At 38.6% G+C, this 24,385-nt stretch overlaps 1 protein-coding gene and 1 long non-coding RNA gene across 3 annotated transcripts in view; one reads left to right on the top strand and one right to left on the bottom strand.

Annotated features, from left to right (window-relative positions):
* Positions 1-4,303: 4,303 nt before the first annotated feature.
* cnsta (consortin, connexin sorting protein a) overlaps positions 4,304-24,385 on the bottom strand; it is a 32,025-nt gene continuing 11,943 nt past the window's right edge. The window contains exons 8-13 of the mRNA XM_049463481.1: positions 21,413-21,434; positions 20,142-20,232; positions 16,424-16,980; positions 8,736-8,874; positions 6,391-6,629; positions 4,304-5,515 (exon numbers count right to left, since the gene is read on the bottom strand). Coding sequence (XP_049319438.1) covers positions 6,421-6,629; positions 8,736-8,874; positions 16,424-16,980; positions 20,142-20,232; positions 21,413-21,434 — 1,018 coding nt within the window. The 3' untranslated portion in view covers positions 4,304-5,515; positions 6,391-6,420. The remainder of the gene's footprint in view (positions 5,516-6,390; positions 6,630-8,735; positions 8,875-16,423; positions 16,981-20,141; positions 20,233-21,412; positions 21,435-24,385) is intronic.
* On the top strand, positions 19,619-20,130 carry LOC125780975 (uncharacterized). 2 transcript variants are annotated; one of them, XR_007424019.1, is made up of 4 exons: positions 19,619-19,697; positions 19,731-19,847; positions 19,914-19,957; positions 20,064-20,130. It is a non-coding gene; the product is annotated as an uncharacterized LOC125780975 (long non-coding RNA). The 2 variants fall into 2 exon arrangements; XR_007424018.1 differs by lacking the exon at positions 20,064-20,130 and having other exon boundaries at positions 19,914-19,984.

The raw sequence follows: 24,385 nt of genomic DNA, 5'->3' as shown, positions 1-24,385 counted from the left end.
AATAATTGAGGTTTTAATAGATAAACATTTGAGTTCATTAGCTTTAGCTGTTTCAATGCTAATTTAGCACCAGAGTTCACAAACCCATATTAATATGGATTAAATCAGTGCAATGTAGATGTACTAATGTGGCTAATTTAGCACTATATATACATATATACATAGCTAGCTACCATAGCATAACACATGTTTCTGCAATATATTTATTAGTGTTGTTAGCTAACTCAGTAATGTTACGTAACATCAATATGTATATAGTAATACAGTATATGTATGTCTTAATGTTGCTAACCAGCCAATTTAGCACTTTAGATAAATAGGTTCTATAACATAAATATGGGTCAAATAGTGTAATATGTATGTGCTAATGTGGCTAACTAGCCAATATAAAACTTTAGTCTACATCACTACCTGCTATAGTATTGATATGAGTGATAATATTGTAATGTTTATGTGCTAATGTGGCTAATTTAGCACAGTAGTCTACACAGCTAGCTTAGCTACTATAGCATAGCATATGTTTCTGCAATATATTTATTAGTGTTGCTAGCTAACTCAGTAATGTTATGTAGCATTAATGTGGGTAAAATAATTCAATATGTATGTGCTAGCAAGCCAATTTAGCACAGTACTCCACACAGCTAGTTAGCTACTATAGCATAAATATGGGTACAAATAGTGTAATGTGGACATGATAATGTTGCTAACTAGCCAATTTAGCATCTTCTAGCATATTCTACACAGCTAGCTACTATAGCATTAATCTGAGTGAAAATAGTGCAATGTGTATGTGCTAATGTGGCTAATTTAGCATTGTGGTCTACATAGCTAGCTACTGTACAAGTAGTTTGGGTGAAATTAGTGTAATGTGGACATGCTAATGATGCTAACTAGCCCTTGTAGCACTTTAGTCTAGATAAAGTGCTACTGTAGCATAAATATGGATAAAAATAGTGTAATGTTTATGTGCTAATGTTGCTAACTAGCCAATATAGAATTTAAATCTACATAACTCCCCGCTATAAATTAATTAATATGAGTGTATATATTGTAATGTTGCTAGCTAGCCAATTTAGCACAGCAGTCTACACAGCTATCAACTATAGCATTAATGTGGATAGCATTAGTCTAATGTCTATTGGCTATGGTTGCTAACTAGCCAATTTAGAACTTTAATCTACATCACTACCTAACAGTACTAATATGAGTGAATATATTATAATGTATATTATAATATATAATGTATATATATGAGCTAATGTGGCTAAGTGGCTATTTTAGCACTGGATAAATAGCTACTGTAGCATATGGATGAAAACAGAGTAACGTATGTGTTAATGTTGCTAGCTAGCCAATTTAGCACAGTAGTCTACACAGCTAGTTAGCTACTATAGCATAAATGTGTAGAAATAGTGTGATGCTAAAGTTTTAGCACCTTAGTCTACATCGCTAGCCGCTGTAGCATTAACATTAGTAAAAATCATGTGTACGTAATAACGTTGCTAACTAGCCACATTAGCACAGTAGTCAACACAGGGAGTTAGCTACTGTAGCATAGCATATGTTTCTGCAACATATTTATTAATGTCACTAAGCTAGCTAACTCAGTAATGTTATATAGTTTATATAACATTACTAGCTGTTGTAGCATGAATTAAGTTAATATAAAAAGTTGTAGTTAAGTGTTGTTAACCTGTTAGCGACAGTAACGTTGCTAATTAGCTATGGTAGTGTGATAGCCTTCATTACTTTATCATAAGATGAATGTATTTACGCTAACAGATGTGGTAATGCTGTTAAAACTACTGATACAAATAAAGTATTTATACCTAAAACACATTTAGGTAGAAATATAAATATTTAACACACAACAAGAGTAATTAGAAATGTAAGTGAATATTAATTTAACACTCTAAATGTAGGTATTGTGATATACAGTACATTACGGTGGAGGTGGGTGGAGCTACAGTCTCGTTAGGGTGAATAAACATTATTAACACTCTAAATGTAGATATTGTTATATATACACTAAGGGGGCGGAGCTACAGTCTTTCGTTAAGGTTGAATAGGATTTTTTTACTGATGTTTTTATTACCAAGCAACTGTTGCTATGGAAGAACACCTTAGTGGGCGGGGCCTGGAAAGGGTTAATCGCTCTACAGAAGTAACGTTACAGAGAAATCACGTAGATACGAGTTCCCACATCACGTCCAGGCATGAAGACAGAGAGGACATGCGCGTTCAGATTTAACGATTTAATTCAGATTTAAATTATATTTAACCTGTAACTTCTACACTAAATAAATACTGAAACTCTGTCGTCTGATCCGGCCAGAGGACGAGCATAAATTAAAGGATAAAATAATTATAATCAGTTTTAATAAAAGTAATCAAATGATTTCGCTGTTCTCTTAACACAAATGTATATATATATATATATATATATATATAAACTTATAATAAATTTAACATTAATAGATTAGCTGAGCTAATCTGGGGTAAATCTGTAAAGGTTTTGGTTTGATAAATTTAAGACAAATACCTGCATTTCTGTAGAAGGTCACGCAGACGTTGTGCTTGGAAAGAGAAAATACACTCACTGACTAAATAAAATAACACTCCAAAATGCTGCTAAACTGGGAATTTGATTATCCCTCAGGTAGATATGTAAATGATTACAGGTGTCATCTGATTAAACACCACAAGAGGGCGTAATAGCGCTTCCCCCACTGCCTGAGGGAAGGTAGGTATGCAGGTAGGCAGGTAGATAGGTTGGTGGGTAGGTAGGTAAGTAACTACTTACCTACCCATCTACCTACTCACCTACCTACCTTCATACCGACCTGCTTACCCACCTACGTACGCAGGTGGGTAACCTAGGTATGTAAGTAGGTAGTGAGGTAGGTAGGTACGCATGTAGGTGGGTAGGAAGATAGATAGGTAGGTAGGTGGGTAGGTAGTTAGGTATGCAGGTAGTTAGGTGGGTAGGTACGTAGGTGGGTTGTTAGGTGAGTAGGTAGGTGGGTAAGTAGGTGGGTAGGTAGTTATGTAGGTAGTTAGGTGGGTAGGTATATAGGTAGGTACGCACACAGGTAGGTAAGTGGGTAGGTAGTTAGGTATGCAGGTAGTTGGGTGGGTAGGTACGTAGGTGGGTTGTTAGGTGAGTAGGTAGGTGTGTAAGTAGGTGGGTAGGTAGTTATGTAGGTAGTTAGGTGGGTAGGTACGTAGGTGGGTTGTTAGGTGAGTAGGTAGGTGGGTAAGTAGGTGGGTAGGTAGTTATGTAGGTAGTTAGGTGGGTAGGTATATAGGTAGGTACGCACACAGGTAGGTAAGTGGGTAGGTAGTTAGGTATGCAGGTAGTTGGGTGGGTTGTTAGGTGAGTAGGTAGGTGTGTAGGTAGGTAGGTACGCAGGTAGGTAGGCAGATAGATAATTTCAACTGTTTTAAGCAGTTTTACCCAATAAACTTCTTAATTAATTTACTCTAATATTGTAAAATCACTAATATATCACTATTTTATTTACACAGATAAAGTTTCACTATATTCAGCTATCCACTTCTTACTTTGGTGTTATAGTTTTTGTCAGTGAGTGTATATCTAAAAGCACTTTTTTGAGATACGTTACCAAAAAAATAAACAACGTAAAATAAGACAATATGAAAAGAAGCTCCATAACGAGGCAAGAACGGTGTTCCTCAGACCATACAATACGTTCACTGTAACATGCCTGAGCAGATGATACTGAAAAAGTTTCGTACCTGTTTACATTAAAACATTCCTCATTTTACACGAATAAACCAGTCTTTAAAATATAAACCAGTACTGATGATGGAGCGCTGCAGGGGTTCTCAACTGGTTTCCAGGTCAGACCTTTAACCTTCATGACTGAGTTCTGAATGTTTAGTTTTATACACCGGGTCGAATCGCTAAAACTGAACTGTGGAAGTTCGGAGGAGCTGCAAAGTTTTACAGTGTAAAATCCTGTAAAATTTTACTTCACATGCCCTGCCCAATACACACGCTGCTTCTGGAGCTCACAGCTTGTCCAGAAATGCATGTGTACAGCTGTCCATGAGGGGGCACTCAATTCCTCATTTGTATTTAATAGATCAGAGTAAATTCCACTCCTCCACTTTAGTTGATCTTTACTTAAATATATAATTCCACCTTAAATTCTGTACAGCGACAAGAATTGTTTAAGGTGGAACTGAAAAAGTTTGAAAAGTGAGCCAATAAGGTTCAGTTCACACAGCAGTTAAAAGTGAACCAAATCCAAAAAACAAAAAACAAAAAAAAAAAAAAGTTTTTATTTATTTATTTATTTATTTTTGTTTTGGTAACTCTGATAAACTTATCCTGTACAACAGAGGAAACTCTGGCTCTTCTATCCTCTCCTGGGGCGGTCCTGATGAGTGCCAGTTTCATCATTATAACGTTTTTGGCAGTCTTTGCGACTGCAATTGAGGACTACGATGCAGAACATTTAAAAATAATATAAAAACACTGAATTTAAGGTGTGTCCAAACTTTTTACTGGTGCTGTATGTGGTATAGAAATCTGATGCATATCTGATGTCAGAATTGCAACTCAGTCTGAACAGTCAGATAGGAATAAAACTTGCAGGTGCAGGAAATTAAATATAACTTTCTTTGTTTAACAGTTATATTATCAAAATCTGATGAATGTGTTTGTTTCCCTGAGCAAATGCAGCAATCAAATTTATATACATATATAAAAAATGCCACTTTCACTAATTCTAAATGTATATATTTTTTTTTTATTTGAAAAATGTATTTTTTGAAAGGCAACACTGACACTGCACCGTATATATGTCTTATTAATGAGGCACTTCTGATGCCTCTTTTTTAAGAGCATGCTAAAATAAACGTTTTGTCCGATATGCTCCAATATTTAAGTATACATTTTAAAATATATACTCCCCATCAGAAGCGCCGTATTAGATACCTTTCATAATAAAAGCGCACCATCAGAAGCGCAGCATGATGCCTTTCATAATAAAAGCTAACCATTCAAAAGCAAGTTTAAATTTTGTCTTTTTTTTAAGAATTAATAATAAGAGACCCATAATGCAGTCTGATCCCGGTACCAGTGGAGAACCCGTGGCGTGGTTGGTGGTTCTGTAGTGTGCGGTGTCGGTAGCTGTGAGGACGGGGGGAAGCGGTTGGGGTTAAGACTCTGTAATTAAGACGCTAAAAAGTCGTAGTCTCTGTACATGAGGTGAAGTTGACGGCAGTAAACACTGAGCTACGCCGGCCGGGAGGTTCCTGCTCCTCGAGAACCGGTGTGTGTGTGTATGTGTTCTGTCCGGATCCGCTCGCGGCGCACTCGCAGGGTCCGGTGGTGTGCAGAATGCAGCGTCTCGCCGTATAAGGGCACAGGAAGTGGCTCAGACAGACCCAGAAGCCGCTGTGATGTCACACGTTTAGCACTGCGATGTAACGTTCAGCCTGGAGTTTGGCGAGCGGCACGCCCACATTTAGGGGGCGGAGTCAGCTGAGAAAAAAAAACAGATGAAAGAAAGAGTGAGTAATTTATGAAGTGAGTAATGTAATGTCTAGCAAGTACTTTAATGAGTACTGTAATAAGTATGTAGTGAGTAATGTAATGAGTACTGTAATGAGTACTGTAGTGAGTACCGTATCAAGTACTGTGGGGCGGTACCTGTATCCAGGGAGGCGTTCTTAGGGTATTGTAGTAAGTACTGTAATGAGTACTGTAATGAGTACTGTAGTGAGTACTGTGGGCGGTACCTGTATCCAGGGAGGCGTTCTTATGTATTGTAGTAAGTACTGTAATGAGTACTGTAGTGAGTACTGTGGGCGGTACCTGTATCCGGGGAGGCGTTGTAATGTATTGTAGTGAGTACTGTAATGAGTACTGTAGTGAGTACCGTATCAAGTACTGCGGGGCGGTACCTGTATCCAGGGAGGCGTTGTAATGTATTGTAATGAGTAATGTAATGAGTACTGTAGTGAGTACTGTGGGGCGGTACTTGTATCCAGGGAGGCGTTCTTATGTATTGTAGTAAGTACTATAATGAGTACTGTAGTGAGTACTGTGGGCAGTACCTGTATCCGGGGAGGCGTTGTAATGTATTGTAGTGAGTACTGTAATGAGTACTGTAGCGAGTACCGTATCGAGTACTGTGGGCGGTACCTGTATCCGGGGAGGCGTTGTAATATATTGTAGTGAGTTCTGTAATGAGTACTGTAGTGAGTACTGTAGTGAGTATTGTGGGCGGTACCTGTATCCAGGGAGGCGTTGTAATATGTTGTAGTAAGTACTGTAGCGAGTACTGTAGTGAGTAATGTAATGAGTACTGTAATGAGTAATGTAATGAGTACTGTAGTGAGTACTGTGGGCGGTACCTGTATCCGAGGAGGCGTCGGCGTCTCCGGTTAGGACCCGTGGTTCAGCCAGAGCCGCAGCTCGTCGACGCCGCGCTGAACCTGACCCACGTAAAAGTCCATGTTGTGGGAGAAGTCCGTGCACACGCTGGACTGGGCGTCGCCAAACGTGCAGTATAGTGCGGTCCCGCCCACGCTGATCACCACGGTGGCCAGGCACAGCAGGAGGAGGAGCAACCACGAGTCTCCGCCCACCTCATCTGCATGTGGAGTAGAACAGACAGGAGTTACAGACTGTGTTTATTTAAATAAAGAACATATGGATTTAACTGTATAGTGTTAATAGTGTGTATAGTGTGTATAGTCTGTATAGTGTTAATGGTGTGTATAGTGTGTATAGTGTTAATGGTGTGTATAGTGTGTATAGTGTTAATGGTGTGTATAGTGTTAATAGTGTTAATAGTGTGTACAGTCTGTATAGTGTTAATGGTGTGTATAGTGTGTATAGTGTTAATGGTGTGTATAGTGTGTATAGTGTTAATGGTGTGTATAGTGTTAATAGTGTTAATAGTGTGTACAGTCTGTATAGTGTTAATGGTGTGTATAGTGTGTATAGTGTTAATGGTGTGTATAGTGTGTATAGTGTAAATAGTGTATACAGTGTGTATTGTTTGAATAGTGTGTATAGTGTAAATAGTGTGAATAGTGTGTATAGTGTAAATAGTGTATACAGTGTGTATTGTTTGAATAGTGTATAGTGTTAATGGTGTGTATAGTGTAAATAGTGTGAATAGTGTGTATAGTGTGTATAGTGTAAATAGTGTATACAGTGTGAATTGTTTGAATAGTGTGTATAGTGTTAATAGTGTGTATAGTGTTAATAGTGTTAATAGTGTGTATAGTGTAAATAGTGTATACAGTGTGCATTGTTTGAATATTGTGTATAGTGTTAATAGTGTGTATAGTGTTAATAGTGTGTATAGTGTGTATAGTGTGAATAGTGTGTATAGTGTAAATAGTGTATACAGTGTGTATTGTTTGAATAGTGTGTATAGTGTTAATAGTGTGTATAGTGTGTAAAGTGTGTATAGTTTGAATAGTGTGTATAGTGTTAATAGTGTGTATTGTTTGAATAATGTGTATAGTGTGTATAATGTGTATAGTGTGTATAGTGTAAATAGTGTATACAGTGTGTATTGTTTGAATAGTGTGTATAGTGTTAATAGTGTGTATAGTGTGTATAGTGTAAATAGTGTATACAGTGTGTATTGTTTGAATAATGTATATAGTGTAAATAGTGTGTATAATGTGTATAGTGTGTATAGTGTATATAGTGTATACAGTGTGTATTGTTTGAATAGTGTGTATAGTGTTAATAGTGTGTATAGTGTAAATAGTGTATACAGTGTGTATAGTGTAAATAGTGTATACAGTGTGTATAGTTTGAATAGTGTGTATAGTGTTAATAGTGTGTATAGTGTATACAGTGTGTATTGTTTGAATAGTGTGTATAGTGTTAATAGTGTGTATAGTGTTGTGTGTATAGTATGTTTATTGTGTATAGTGTGTATAGTGTTAACAGTGTGTATAGTGTATAGTGTTAACAGTGTGTATAGTGTGTATAGTGTGTATACTGTGAATAGTGTGTATAGTGTAAATAGTGTGTATAGTGTGTATACTGTAGTGTGTATAGTGTGTATAGTGTTAACAGTGTGTATAGTGTTAACAGTGTGTATAGTGTGTATAGTGTTAACAGTGTGCATAGTGTGTATAGTGTGTATACTGTGAATAGTGTGTATAGTGTAAATAGTGTGTATAGTGTGTATACTGTAGTGTGTACAGTGTGTATAGTGTTAACAGTGTGTATAGTGTGTATAGTGTTAACAGTGTGTATAGTGTGTATAGTGTGTATAGTGTTAACAGTGTGTATAGTGTGTATAGTGTTAACAGTGTGTATAGTGTGTGTAGTGTGTATAGTGTTAACAGTGTGTATAGTGTGTGTAGTGTGTATAGTGTGTATAGTGTAAATAGTGTGTATAGTGTGTGTAGTGTGTATAGTGTGTATAGTGTAAATAGTGTGTATAGTGAGTATACTGTAGTGTGTATAGTGTGTATAGTTTTAATAGTGTGCATAGTGTTGTGTGTATAGTGTGTTTATTGTGTATAGTGTTAACAGTGTGTATAGTGTGTATAGTGTGTATAGTGTTAACAGTGTGTATAGTGTGTGTAGTGTGTATAGTGTGTATAGTGTAAATAGTGTGTATAGTGTAAATAGTGTGTATAGTGTGTATAGTTTTAATAGTGTGCATAGTGTTGTGTGTATAGTGTGTTTATTGTGTATAGTGTGTGTAGTGTGAATAGTGCACCGTGGTCCAGGCCGTCGTCCGGGACTCTGAATCGGACTTTGCGTTTGCTGGGTTTGGGGACGGGGGTGGAGGAACCTGCTGTTCCCTCCTGAGAGACTCTCCTCTTCAGGATAGAAACTAAACCAGCAGCTGGAGCAATCTATAAAACACACACACACACACACATTTATATACAATATACATTTATAAACATCAACATAAAACAATATGTATATAAACTGTATATTATAATTTAATATAAAATATTAAAAAATTAAGGGATAATATTGATATTCCCTGTGATCACTGAGATCAATATTCACAATATTTCACCTCCTGATCACCTTCTGTTCTACTCACACCCCCAAGACCATGCCCACCTACTGCTAATCTGAGCACAGAGACTCCCAAACACCATCAGCTACACCTAAACCCCACATTCACTATAATACACACTACTGTTTAATACTTCACCATGCTTTACATATATCTCTCTCTCACACACACACACACACACACACATATTTCATACAGCACAGCCTGGCTCTGGAAAACACAAACACTATATACTAGAAACACTATAGTTCGATATAGTGATATAGTGATATAGTTCTGTATAGTGAATTTGTACTATACAGAACTACAGCCGTTCAATATACAGAACTAAAGACGTTCACTATACAGAACTACAGCCGTTCAATATACAGAACTAAAGACGTTCACTATACAGAACTACAGCCGTTTAATAAACAGAACTACAGCCGTTCACTATACAGAACTATAGCTGTTTACTATACAGAACTACAGTCGTTCACTATACAGAACTACAGCCAATTACTATACAGTACTACAGCCGTTTACTAAACAGAACTACAGCCGTTCACTATACAAAACTACAGCTGTTCACTATACAGAACTACAGTCATTCACTATACAGAACTACAGCCGTTTACTATACAGAACTACAGCCGTTCACCATACAGAACTACAGCCGTTAACTATACAGAACTACAGGCGTCCACTATACAGAACTACAGCCGTTAACTATACAGAACTACAGCCGTTCACTATACAGAACTAAAGACGTTCACTATACAGAACTACAGTCGTTTACTATACAGAACTAAAGACGTTCACTATACAGAACTAAAGACGTTCACTATACAGAACTACAGCCGTTCAATATACAGAACTAAAGACGTTCACTATACAGAACTACAGCCGTTTAATAAACAGAACTACAGCCGTTCACTATACAGAACTACAGCCGTTTACTATACAGAACTACAGTCGTTCACTATACAGAACTACAGCCAATTACTATACAGAACTAAAGACGTTCACTATACAGAACTACAGTCGTTTACTATACAGAACTAAAGACGTTCACTATACAGAACTAAAGACGTTCACTATACAGAACTACAGCGGTTCACTATACAGAACTACAGGCGTCCACTATACAGAACTACAGGCGTCCACTATACAGAACTACAGCCTTTAACTATACAGAACTACAGCCGTTCACTATACAGAACTACACTCATTCACTATACAAAACTACAGCTGTTCACTATACAGAACTACAGTCGTTCACTATACAGAACTACAGTCGTTCACTATACAAAACTACAGCTGTTTGCTATACAGAACTACAATCGTTCACTATACAGAACTACAGCCAATTACTATACAGTACTACAGCCGTTTACTAAACAGAACTACAGCCGTTCACTATACAGAACTAAAGACGTTCACTATACAGAACTACAGTCGTTCACTATACAGAACTAAAGACATTCACTATACAGAACTACAGCGGTTCACTATACAGAACTACAGCCGTTCACTATACAGAACTACAGTCGTTCACTATACAGAACTAAAGACATTCACTATACAGAACTACAGCGGTTCACTATACAGAACTAAAGACGTTCACTATACAGAACTACAGCCGTTCACTATACAGAACTACAGCCGTTCACTATACAGAACTACAGCCGTTCACTATACAGAAATAAAGATGTTCACTATACAGAACTACAGCCGTTCACTATACAGAACTACAGACGTTCACTATACAGAAATAAAGATGTTCACTATACAGAACTAAAGACGTTCACTATACAGAACTACAGCCGTTCACTATACAGAACTACAGACTCCACACACACACACATTATACACATACCCTACACACACAAGGGGAGGCTCTCATCAATAACGCAGAGGGAATACAGGAAATGCTGTGACATCATCAGTCTCTCAGGGATAGGAAGGTCACATGGAGGTCGCACTGTTGCAGCACGAGGGGGCGGGGCTATTAGGATGACTGGACATTTACTGCTGAGGTCAGAGGTCACCGTGTGATCATCTATTGATCAGAAGAAGCTAAACTAAATACAGCACAGTCACATGATCACTCTCAGCTTATCTGAACTGATCTAATATAATCTATTCTGATTTATTCTAATCCAATTAAAAATAATCTGATTTAATCTAGTCTGATTAGATTTTATGCAATCTAATCTAATGTAATCTAATTTAAAATATTCCGATATTATGCAGTCTAATCTACTCTAATTTTCTAATTTTAGGTATTCTGATTAAATTTAGTCTAATCTAAACTAATCCAATGTTATCTAACCCAAATAAAACAAATCTGATTGTATGCAGTCTAATCTAATGTAATCTAATTTAAAATATATTCAGATTTAGCCTAATCTAATCATATCTAATTTAGTCTAATCAAATCCAATTAAAATATTCAAATAAAAATATTCAGATTTGAACTAGTCTAATCTAATCTAATCTAGTTTACACTATTCTGATTTAATGTAGTCTAATCTGATCTAGTCTATTTTAATTTGATCTGATCTAACCTATTCTAATCTGTTCTAACTGATTCTTATCTAGCCTAATCTAATTTGATCTGATGTAATATAATATTGATCTGATAATCACAGTTCTACTTAACGCTTTACTACAATCACATAAACACTTATACACACTAACCAGGATATATGCAAATATGTCCTCTGTTCTGATTGGTTGCCCCGTTCATAAAGCAGTTCCTGCTGTAACACTCCTCATAACTTCGGTACAAACTGCTGTAAACTGAGTGGGTGGGGTTTAGATGCTGCAGCCCACCAATTAGCAAGGTGCTAAGCACACGGCTAAATCACAGCTGTGTTTTAGTAAATATAATGAGATATAATTCAGCCTATGCAGGATTATAAATAATAATATTTCACATTATTATAAGAGGGCAGTTTTGTGTCCTGACCCTAAAAACAGTGCGCTACCTGCTGCTTCATCCTCTAAAATAAATAAAAACATCAATTTCCCCCCTGAGAGAGAGAAACCACCAAGCATCTATTCACCACAGCCTCTAAACACTCCTCTACACTAATGTATCACTCCCACTCACTCTCACTCTCTAATGGAAATAAATAGTGTGTAATTAATTAGAGTGAGCTATTACAAAACATCAATACCCAAAACCAGAATAACAGCAGCGCAGTGTTTTAACCACAGAGACTGAAATAACAGTCTTACCACAATATACTGACTTCATAATAAAATCAATTTTACATTATGTGTAGATACATTTGATGTTTTTACAGGTACACAGTAAAATAAATTACGTTTCTCCGGAACCGTGGTGCAACATGGAATAACAATACAACAGACAAACATAAAGTGCAAAAATGTTATAAACGCGCAACATAAAACTATAACACTACAAATTCTTAATTTTTCATTGAAAGCATTAATTTAAATGCATTTCATTGAATAATCTTTTGTTTTGTTACATTAAAAAACATTTTTTTGCTGGAGTACCTCCTTAACATGCTTCACGTACTAATGAAACTAGAGCACAGTGCAGTTAGGGAGTAATGATGGTGACCAGCAGCATCTGGCTAAATTTGTCCCTGTAAAAAGCAACTAGTGACTCACATCCACATTCATCACAAGAGCAGACTGCAGCATCATCAGCGTTTACTCAGCTCCACAGCATCTCCAGCCTGACTGAGATCAGATCCAGTAAACATCCATTAAACCCCCATTACACACATTACACATCACTCACACACATCCCATAATGCACTGCAGCGGAACTGCCTACAGCGCTAATGTAGCTAACCAGCAATATAAGCTTATAATGCACTAAATAGAAAAAGAGACACGAAGCTAATGTAGCGTTAACTAACAAGTAATTAAAGTTTACACCCACCAATTAAACACTTTACACCCCACCAATTAGCAAGTTAGCTTTAGCTCTACAAAGCTAAAGTAGCAAGCAAGTAACTTAGATCCCACCAATTAAAGATTTTACAACCCACCAGTTAGCATTAGAGCAATAAGGCTACGAGAAAGTAAGCATCCCTCCAATTAGAATCAGAGGTTTGGGGCTAAAATAGCAAGCAAACAATTAAAGTTTTTACCCCATCAGTTAACACTAGAGCTACGAGGCTAATATAGCGTTAACTAACAAGCAAGTAAAAAGTTAACACCACACCAATTAGCACTAATACTTTAACAATTAGTACTAGAGCTATGAGCTTAATATAGCATTAACTAACAAGCAATTTAAAAGTTTACACCACACCAGTTAGCACTAGAGCTGTAAGGCTAATATACCTAAAAAGCAGTGTAAACTTATACATTAACAATAAGCTAAAAAGCTAATAAATGTCTATACTTCAACAGTTAGCACTGGAGCAATAAAGCTTATGAAGCTAAAAAGCAAATAAAGCCTACATTTCAACAGTTAGCACTGGAGTTATGAAGGTATTGAATTTACAAAGCAGCTATCCGCAGTCTATCCTCCAACAGTTAGCACTGGAGCTATGAAGGTATTGAATTTACAAAGCAGCTATCCGCAGTCTATCCTCCAACAGTTAGCACTGGAGTTATGAAGGTATTGAATTTACAAAGCAGCTATCCGCAGTCTATCCTCCAACAGTTAGCACTGGAGCTATGAAGCTAATGTAGCTAAAAAGCAGCTAAAGCTTACACTCCAAGGGTTATCACTGGAGACATGAAGCTAATGACACTAAAAAGCAAATAAATCCTATACCTCAGTAGTTAGCACTGGAGCTATGAAGCTAATGAATCTAAAAAGCTAATAAAAGCCTATACTTCAACAGTTAGCACTGGAGCTATAAAGCTAATGTAGCTAAATAGCATTGCAATCCTATCCTCCAACAGTTAATGCTGGACCTATGAGGATAACGTAGCTAAATAGCAAATAAAGCATATACTTTAACTCTTAGCGCTGGAGCTATGAGACTAAAAAAGCTAGCTACCACCTCATTAGCAACCTATTAGCACTAAAGCTACAAAGGTAAATAGCTAACAATGTTTGAAAACGTAGACCTGCAAATTAGCGCTGTAGGAATGAGGCTAATGTAGCTAACATGTAATAGAAGTAATTTGTATTTAAGCTACAAGGTAATGGAAGCTTATACCCAGTGCTAACAGATGGGCTACAAATGACCTGTTAGCTACATTAGCCTTATAATTTAGTGCTAAATCTTTGTATTACTTGTTAGCTACATTAGCCTTGTAACTATAGTGCCAATTGTTAAGCTAAAAGTTTGTATTACTTGTTAGCTAAATTAGCCTTGTAATTCTAGTGCTAATTGTTGTGGTATAAGTTTATATTTTCTGTTAGCTACATTACCCTCATAACTCTCTAGTACTTTTGTTGTGGTATAAATTCTTATTACTTGTAAGCTACATTAGCCTCGTAGCTCTAGTGCTAATTGTTGTGGTATACGTTTTTATCACCTTCTAGCTACATTAGCATTGTAGCTCCAGTGCTAATTGTTGTGTTGTAGATTTTTATTACTTGTTAGCTACATTAGCCTTGTAACTGTAGTGCTAATTGGTGAGGTATCGGCTTATAGTTTTAGTAGCCACATTAGCCTCCTAACTCTAGTGCTATATTATAAGTTTATGTTACTTGTTAGCTAAAGCTGGCTAAAGCTAATGCTAAAGCTAAGCTCTGTACTGGAAGCATTTTGTCACATGAGGTCAGCCCTTTAATAATTACTGAACTGGAAACACTGGAGCTGACGTGTGTGAGTGTATGTGTGTGTGTGTGGGTATGAGTATGTGTGTGTGTGTGTGTGTGTGTGTGTGTGTGTGTGTGTGTGTGTGTGTGTGTGTGTGTGATGTAACGATGACGCTATAGGGTGGAATAAATCAGGACCCGCTGGACTCTGGACCGCCGTATCCGAGCTGGGTAACAATAAGAGCTTTGAGCAGGGGAATATCAGCCGCGTGTTCACCACTATTGTGCTCTGTGGCCAAAATGCTAATCATGTGACCCAGCGGCCACAAACCACAGCGACCCACACGGACCCGGTCACTCCAGAATCCACCCCACTGACCCTGAGCTACTGACCAACTCACTCAACAGAGCGACCCAAACAGAACCAGATATTCACATGCAACCACTTCTGAAATACATTAAACTAAACATTAAAATGTTCTGTATTGTAGACTAAACTCATATGGAAAAAAACATGTAATTGTTTAGCAAACAGAAAAGTGTTAAACAAACCAGAATATGTTTTATATTTTGTATTTTCTTGTTCAGATGATCAGTTCTGAACATCTCTGCTGGATTTTCTCAGTCAGTTTTATGAGGTAGAGTCTCCTGGAATTCAGGCTTTCAGTTAACAGCTGTGCTGAACTCATCAAGAGTTAATTACTTGAATTTCTTGTCTCTTAATAAAGTGTTTGAGAGCATCAGTTAAAGTAAAGTAGTGAAGAGGTAGAGTTACAGGTATACAGTGAATAGTGAATATTTGAGTAATGTTCTAATCCAGGTTATGAGAAGCAACAACTACTCAACACTTCAAGAACTTTGAAAATATCCTCAAGTGTAGTCGCAATGACAATCAAAAATACTATGATGAAACTGGCACTTATCAGGTAAGAGCAAGAGTTATCTCTGTACACTATATAGTTACAGACTATTTAGTTTACTAAGTAGTGAATTCGGACACTACCCTATCATTAACATGCATAAACACCTGCCACATAAACACACACACCTGACTGGATGAACTGTATTTAAAACTCTGCCCAAACAAACTGAATTCTGAATGAAAGTGGATATAGTATAGCTCTTTTCACACAAGTTACAAAGTTACAATAGGTTTATGGGCTGTACAAAACTTGCATAGCAATATTTGTACAGTCCTACACAACAGAACAAATATTTATCTGATTATTAGAATTAAAAGACATTTTGTCATTTGTCTCCAGTGTCTTTCTTATACAGCCCCCTGTTCCTTTTACCTGCAACTCAAATTGAGGTGGGCTTCAATATATATATATATATACAGCTATGGAAAAGATTAAGAGAGCACTTCAGGTTCTAAATATTCAGAAATCAATATTTGGTGGAATAACCCTGGTTTTTAATCACAGTTTTTTTCATGCATCTTGGCATCATGTTCTCCTCCACCAGTCTTACACACTGCTTTTGGATAACTTTACGCTGCTTTACTCCTGGTGCAAAAATTCAAGCAGTTCATTTTGGTGGTTTGATGGTTTGTGATCATCCATCTTCCTCTTCATTATATTCCATTGATCATATTTAAGTGCTCTCTTATTTTTTACAGAGCTGTATATATATATATATATGAAACGTCTACTTTTTGTTTTTTGGGCGTAGCTAAACTCACCTCCTCCACCTGGATGCGTTTGGCGAGGTCGTCCAGCGTGTCGATTCTCTCCAGCGTCTCCACGCCGTGCCCCTCCTCCTCCTCCGGCTCCTCCTCCACCCTCAGCTCAGGAACCTCCAGATCCAGCGGCTCCTGCTGCCCACCTCCACCCTCCAGCTCCAGAGCCTCCACTGCCTCCTCCACCTCCTCCTGCTCTTTCTCCTGATCTCCTACACCCTTCTGCTCCTCCGGCTCCCCCCGCTCCGGCTCCAGGTCCTGCCCGGTGTCCAGAGACGCCCCCCCGCCCTCCATCTCCACGCCGGGCCCGTCCGGCCGCTGTGTGCCGGGCAGCTCCTCCGCTGGACTGTGTGTGAGTGTATCCTCCTCAGCTCCTCCCCCCGCCGGGGGGCCGTCCCTCACTGTTAAAGAGGGCGTGGCCGAGAGAGAGGAGGAGGAGGAGGAATGGCTGAGTGAGGAATCAGAGGAGAGAGTTTCTGTCTCCCCCTGCTGACCGACAGGAGAACTGCAGCTCTCACCAGAATCATCACCCGGGATCTTCTGCTCCTCCATCAGCTCCTCTGAAAGAGACAGAGAGAGACAGAGAGAGAGAGAGATATATATATATATATATATATACACAGAGATTGAGATATAGAGAGATACAGAAGAAAGGGGGAATGTGGAAAGGAAAAAGAGAAAGAGAGAAAGAGGGGGAATGAAAAGATAGAAAGATAGAGATACAGGGAAAGAGAGAAAAAGAAATGGAGAGAGAGAGAGAGGAGAGTAAGAGGGAGTGGGTCAGTGATCAGTGTGATTGATCAGGGTCAGTATTGATCGTGTGTTCCTGTTCTCTACAGGATGATCAATAATGTAAGACTCACCCTCTGCTGTTCAATCATCCATCAAACTGAGAAAGCAATACAGTGTTTTATACTATAGAACACAGAGATACAAAACTCTAAACCACACCCACTCAGGATTCAAAATAACCAATTAACCAATACAGTTCCATTACTTTTGCATGTCATCAACTAAAACTATAATGATAAACATTTTAAACAAACTTTAATAATAATAAAATGAGTGTCAGATCCTGAGAGCTGCATTGTTTTGGGCTAAATTACTAAATTAACTCTCAGCCTGATGTATTTATAGCTCCAAATAGATTTGGAAACTAAACCACACCCACTAACTCAACTAAACCACACCCACTAACTCAACTAAACCACACCCACTAACTCAACTAAACCACACCCACTAACTCAACTAAACCACACCCACTAACTCAACTAAACCACACCAACTAACTCAACTAAACCACACCCACTAACTCAACTAAACCACACCCACTAACTCAACTAAACCACACCCACTAACTCAACTAAACCACACCCACTTACCCAACATCTGAAGAATTGATATCATGATACTCGATATCAAAAGATAATTCTCTACGATACTTTACAGCATGTGTTACTGAGGAGGATAAAATACATGGATTAATTGGTGTTTCAGTTTCAAACAATTTAACAACTGATATTCTTCACAGCAGGTTTATTAACCCTGTTCAGTAGATTATAGCGCCACCATGTGGAGTAATGAACAGTAACTTACTAAGTCTAATTGTGAATCATAGGGAGTTTAGAGCGGCTATGTTACAATAACACTTTCCATATTTGACGCCATGTATCGATTATGTATTTAAAATAAAAAGGATGGGATATATTGCCATTGTGATATATTGTCCCACCCCTTGTTTAAAGTGTAAGTGTATTGAGTGCACCTGCTGAAGGGAGAGATAGAGAGAGAGAGAGAGAGAGAGAGAGAGAGAGATAGTGGTCAACACTCGTAGTGACAGGTGGCTGGAAAGACGGGTGGTGGGCAGGGAAAGTGTGTGTGTGTGTGTGTGTGTGTGTGTGAATGTTGGTATGCCTGGTGTGTGAAAGTGAAACTCGGGTGTGTAAGTGATCGCTGGGCAGCGCTGTGTTCAGGTAACACACACCAACCCACAGAACCGCTGACCCTCATCAATAACACATGCAGCAGGGTTCTCCGAGTGTGTGTGTGTGTGTGTGTGAGTGTGTGTGTGTGAGTGTGTGTGTGTGTGTGTGTGTGTATAGTGTGTGTTACGGGGGCTGGGGGGATTGCCTGTCTTGTGGTTCATGCTGGAATGTCTCTTCATGGCTGTTAGCGTTAGCGCTGCTGTTAGCGTTAGCATGGCTCAGCTGTTTAAAACGACCCCAAAACCCCTCCAGCTAACACGCTAAATGCTAATGTTTAGCCCTTAGCCACTCTGATCATGTGACTGAATCAGCCTGTTTGTTCAGCGAGTCGCAGCAGAATAAACGGCTCACTGAACCCGTTACACATCCACACCACGGGTCAAAAGTTTTAGAACACCCTGCCCCCATTTTTTATTTATTTATCATTTTTTCCCCTTTTATCACAATTTATCCTGCCTATTCAGCAGAAAATCTCCCTATCACTATTGATTGATGCTTTAACACCAGGAGGGTTAAGAAGATTAGCACACGCCTCCTCCGACACATCTGAAGTCAGACTCCGCCTCTTTTTGAACCTCTTTTGCTGAGTAGCATCACAGCGCTAACGCTCGGAGGAAAGCGCAGCGACTCGGTTCTGATACAGCAGCTCACAGACGCAGCCTTGTGCTGATCCACATCACCCTAGGAGTGATGAGGAGAAAGAGAGAGCGCCATCTACTGTACTGTACCCACCCAGAGAGAGCAAGAACAACTGTGCTCTCTCAGGGCTCCTGCAGCTGATGGCAAGCTGCATAAGTGGGATTCAAACCAGTGATCTCCTAATCATAGTGGTGGCGCTTTAAACAGCTGGAACACAGAGCAGATCTGAAACTGAAGATCCAGCGTCCATCTGTCCCCTACTTCCGTCAGCTGGACCCACAGCCAAACATCTCACTACTGATACTGACCCCATAATTAATCTACACACAGGTGTCAGGTGTGTGTAGTTGTATGTGTGTCAGGGGTGTGTAGGTACATTTTTGCAGATATATGTTAACTGTAGATCAGGTGTATGTAAAGTTGTATGTTTGTCAGGCATGTACATCAGGTGTAAGTCAGGTTTGAATCAGGTGTAAGTCAGTTGTGCATGAGGTGTGAACCAGGTGTAAATCAGGTGTAAATCAGATGTGAATCAGGTGTACGTTAGATGTTAGGTGTAAGCAATATGTGAATCAGGAGTAAGTCATGTGTAAATCAGGTGTAAGTCAAATGTGAATCAGGTGTAAGTTAGATGTGAATCAGGAGTAAGTCATGTGTGAATCAGGAGTAAGTCATATGTGAACCAGGTGTAAATCAGGTGTAAATCAGATGTGAATCAGGTGTACGTTAGATGTGAATCAGGTGTACGTTAGATGTTAGGTGTAAGCAATATGTGAATCTAGAGTAAGTCATGTGTAAATCAGGTGTAAATCAGATGTGAATCAGGAGTAAGTTAGATGTGAATCAGGAGTAAGTCATGTGTAAATCAGGTGTAAGTCAAATGTGAATCAGGTGTAAGTTAGATGTGAATCAGGTGTAAGTCAAATGTGAATCAGGTGTACGTTAGATGTTAGGTGTAAGCAATATGTGAATCTAGAGTAAGTCATGTGTAAATCAGGTGTAAATCAGATGTGAATCAGGAGTAAGTCATGTGTAAATCAGGTGTAAATCAGGTGTAAGCCATATGGGAATCAGGAGTAAGTCAGGTGTAAACTCACCTGAACTGCATGGACGCTCTGATTCACTTTTTTTTTCTCCACCGCTCTCACTGAACACACTGTTCCGCTGTACTTTGGCCACCAGCTCACACTGTAGAAACACACACACACACACACACACACACACACACACACACACAAATACATATATATAGAGTTTAACCCTTAAAACTCTAAGTGTGCTTTTATTACTATAATCTTTTTTTGTAGATTTATAAATTAAATATTTTATTTTTTTATGTTTTTAGTATTAAAAGCTGGTCTGAATAAAGTTGTATAGAATTGTTTTATTAATACTGTTTGTATTAATTTAACACACTGTTTAGTATCTGTTACAGCGCCCCCCTCAGTCTGGGGGAGTATTGGGTGTGTTGCAGTGTTTACATTCACCCTGATTTCAGCTAAATTATTTGTAAACAATCAGAGCTAAAAAACTATTTATAGCTATGTAAAATAAAGAAGTGAGCACTTAAAAATGATGAGTTTCTTTGATTTTACCAAATTGAAAACCTCTGGAATATAATCAAGAGGAAGATGGATGATCACAAACCATCAAACCACCAAACTGAACTGCTTGAATTTTTACACCAGGAGTAAAGCAGCATAAAGTTATCCAAAAGCAGTGTGTAAGACTGGTGGAGGAGAACATGATGCCAAGATGCATGAAATTAAAACTGTGATTAAAAACCAACCAGGGTTATTCCACCAAATATTGATTATTTCTGAACTCTTAAAACTTTATGAATATGAACTTGTTTTCTTTGCATTATTTGAGGTCTGAAAGCTCTGCATCTTTTTTTGTTATTACAGTAATTTTTATTTTCTGCAAATAAATGCTCTAAATTACAATATAAATAACCTATAAATAGCAAAATCAGAGAAACTGATTCAGAAACTGAAGTGCTCTCTTTTTTTTACACAGAGCTGTATATACATGTTTATAGCACAGATACTAAATACTAAATAATATTTATTTTATTTTATATTACATCACCCATCACCATTTTTCTGTCAAACACATGCAGGTGATTGGATAATTGGTTTAGCGCCCCCTTCAGTCTGGTACAGGTAACCTGTGTTTATGGGTGTACTATAGTGGTGTTTACACTGGCTCTGATTTATTTATATCAGCTGAATTATTTATAAAGGGTTAATATTCCCAGAAATATTCAGACTGACAGTATATAGATATGAATTGTATAATATTGTATAAAAGTGTGAAACAGTAGAACAGAGTTTAAGGGGTGAATAATCAGTAGAGTGAGACTCACCCTGTCGGAGCTCCTGGTTGGTCTGTGGAACAGAGAGAAGAGCAGAAGGTCAGCAGGATCCGGACTCTGGTTCTGGTTCTGGATCTGAGCGTATAAACTGTTAGCCGGGTTAGCGGCGCTGCGGCTCTGCGCTCAGCCGGAATCTAATATTAGCGCGGCACATTTCCCATGCTGAAACACTAGCGCCGGGCTCAAATATCCCACAGTGCAGCGCTGAGACATATGCTGGAGCAGAGCAGCCGTTCCCACGGCGATACAGCCAGACGCTACACCTACAGCCAGACGCTACAGCCAGACGCTACACCTACAGCCAGACGCTACAGCCAGACGCTACACCTACAGCCAGACTCTACAGCCAGACGCTACACCTACAGCCAGACTCTACAGCCAGACGCTACACCTACAGCCAGACTCTACAGCCAGACGCTACACCTACAGCCAGACTCTACAGCCAGACGCTACACCTACAGCCAGACGCTACACCTACAGCCAGACGCTACAGCCAGCCGCTACACCTACAGCCAGACGCTACACCTACAGCCAGACTCTACACCTACAGCCAGACGCTACAGCCAGCCGCTACACCTACAGCCAGACGCTACACCTACAGCCAGACTCTACAGCCAGACGCTACACCTACAGCCAGACGCTACACCTACAGCCAGACGCTACAGCCAGCCGCTACACCTACAGCCAGACGCTACACCTACAGCCAGACACTACACCTACAGCCAGACGATACAGCCAGACGCTACACCTACAGCCAGATGCTACAGCCAGACGCTACAGATACAGCCAGACGCTACAGCCAGACGCTACAGATACAGCCAGACTCTACAGCCAGACACTACCCCTATAGCCAGACTCTACAGCCAGACACTACCCCTACAGCCAGACGCTACACCTACAGCCAGACTCTACAGCCAGACGCTACACCTACAGCCAGGTGCTACAGCCAGACGCTACAGCCAGACGCTACACCTACAGCCAGGCGCTACAGCCAGACGCTACAGCCAGACGCTACACCTACAGCCAGGCGCTACAGCCAGACGCTACAGCCAGACGCTACAGCCAGACGCTACACCTACAGCCAGACGCTACAGATACAGCCAGACGCTACAGATACAGCCAGACGCTACAGCCAGACGCTACAGCCAGACGATTCAACCAGACGATTCAACCAGACGCTACAGATACAACCAGACGCTACCGATACTACCAGACGCTACCGATACTACCAGACGCTACAGATACAGCCAGACGCTACAACGAGTCGCTACAGATACAACCAGATGATACAGCCAGACGCTACAGCCAGACGCTACAGTGAGATGCTACAGGCTAATGCATGTACAACAGTTCACCGTCTGTCTATCTGTCTGACCATATCACTGTCTGTCTATTTATATGAATATCTATCTATTTAATCTTTCTGTCTGTCTGTGTATGTGTCTCTCTAGCCATATGGTCATTAATCCATCTGTCTATCTGCCCAGTTGTATACCTGTGTTTGTCTGTTTGTCTGTCAATTCTTCTGTATGTTTTGTCCAGAATAAAATGGAACAGAGTGACTCAACAAAGTAACTCTACTTTTCAATTCCCCTTGAATTAAATTTATAATTATACACTACTATGTATTATGTATTATACAATACATAACTTTGTTTTTTATCTGTTTTTTAGGTTGAAGCTGAGATCTCAGCAGCTCCGGATGTTTAATATTTACTCGGCCATTAAAATCAATTACAGAGCTCCATCTTCCCAAAGCTCTCCGGTTAATAACACAGAAAAGCATTCATAAATCCTGATATAAATCTACAGCACTACTGCACTGATATACTGATCACAGTTCAGCTCACAGACACATGTCTGTCTGTCTGTCTGCCTGTCTGTCTGCCTGTCTGTCTGTCTGTCTGTCTGTCTGTGACCAACAGATCGATAACCAACAGAACTAGACTGTACCGTCAAAAAGCTCAGCGTAATTAATTACACAATTTCATAATTACATTTCAGTTACTGCTTTGTACAGAAAACCTTTAGAAAAACATCACCAATAACTCTCAGCTTTCATCAAATCATCCAATCACAGAGCACAGAACACAGACAGCCAATCATCAATCAACCTGTGATCATCCAATCACAGACTGAGCATTTCTCTACATGCATAGATGGATGGATGGATGGCCATGCACATTATATACATTAAAATATTTATATGTAATAGTAATACCAATAATAATAATAATAATAATAATAATAATAATAATAATAATAATAATCATATTAAGCATACATTAGGGGTATGCCATATCATATCGTACACAATAATATCACCAACATTTTTAAATATCGTGAACAATATTATACCCTGAAATATAATCATTTTACCTGTATCTATATCTAGAGATTATATCTGTCCAGTATCATTTATTTAACTTTAATCCTGGATATATGGAGATATTTGAAGTGTTTAATTAGGATTATTAGTATCATGATATTCTGGTCATTGAATTCTGTTATAAATCTGATAAAATGCTTGTATTTTGTCTGTATATGCAAAAATAGAATTTAAGTTTAATTTAGTTGCAGTAATGTACTCTCGAAATATATTTTATATAATTATCACATCAGGGTTCTACTTTTTTTTTACTGTTTTAATCAAAATAAAAATTCACACTGTTCTCATTTCCCATTATATATCTACTAGAGACAGATTATATCTGTCCAGTATCATTTATTTTACTTTAATCCTGGATATATGGAGATATTTGGAGTGCATTATTATTAGTAGACTTCTGTTACAAATCTGATCAAATTTTTGTATTGTTTAATATCTCAGTTAGACAGTGTGCCCATATCAAATCGTATGCAGTAATAAAATTTAATTTTAATTTTGTTCCAGTAGTGTATCATTAAAATATATATATTTTAATTCAGTTTTCTCATATCTCCAAGAGTATCAGTATTGCAAAA

Source organism: Astyanax mexicanus, chromosome 14, assembly GCF_023375975.1.
Source record: "Astyanax mexicanus isolate ESR-SI-001 chromosome 14, AstMex3_surface, whole genome shotgun sequence".
Taxonomy (NCBI): Eukaryota; Metazoa; Chordata; class Actinopteri; order Characiformes; family Acestrorhamphidae; genus Astyanax; species Astyanax mexicanus.
Note: the sequence above shows the minus strand (reverse complement) of the source record. Positions and strands in the feature narration are given on the sequence as shown.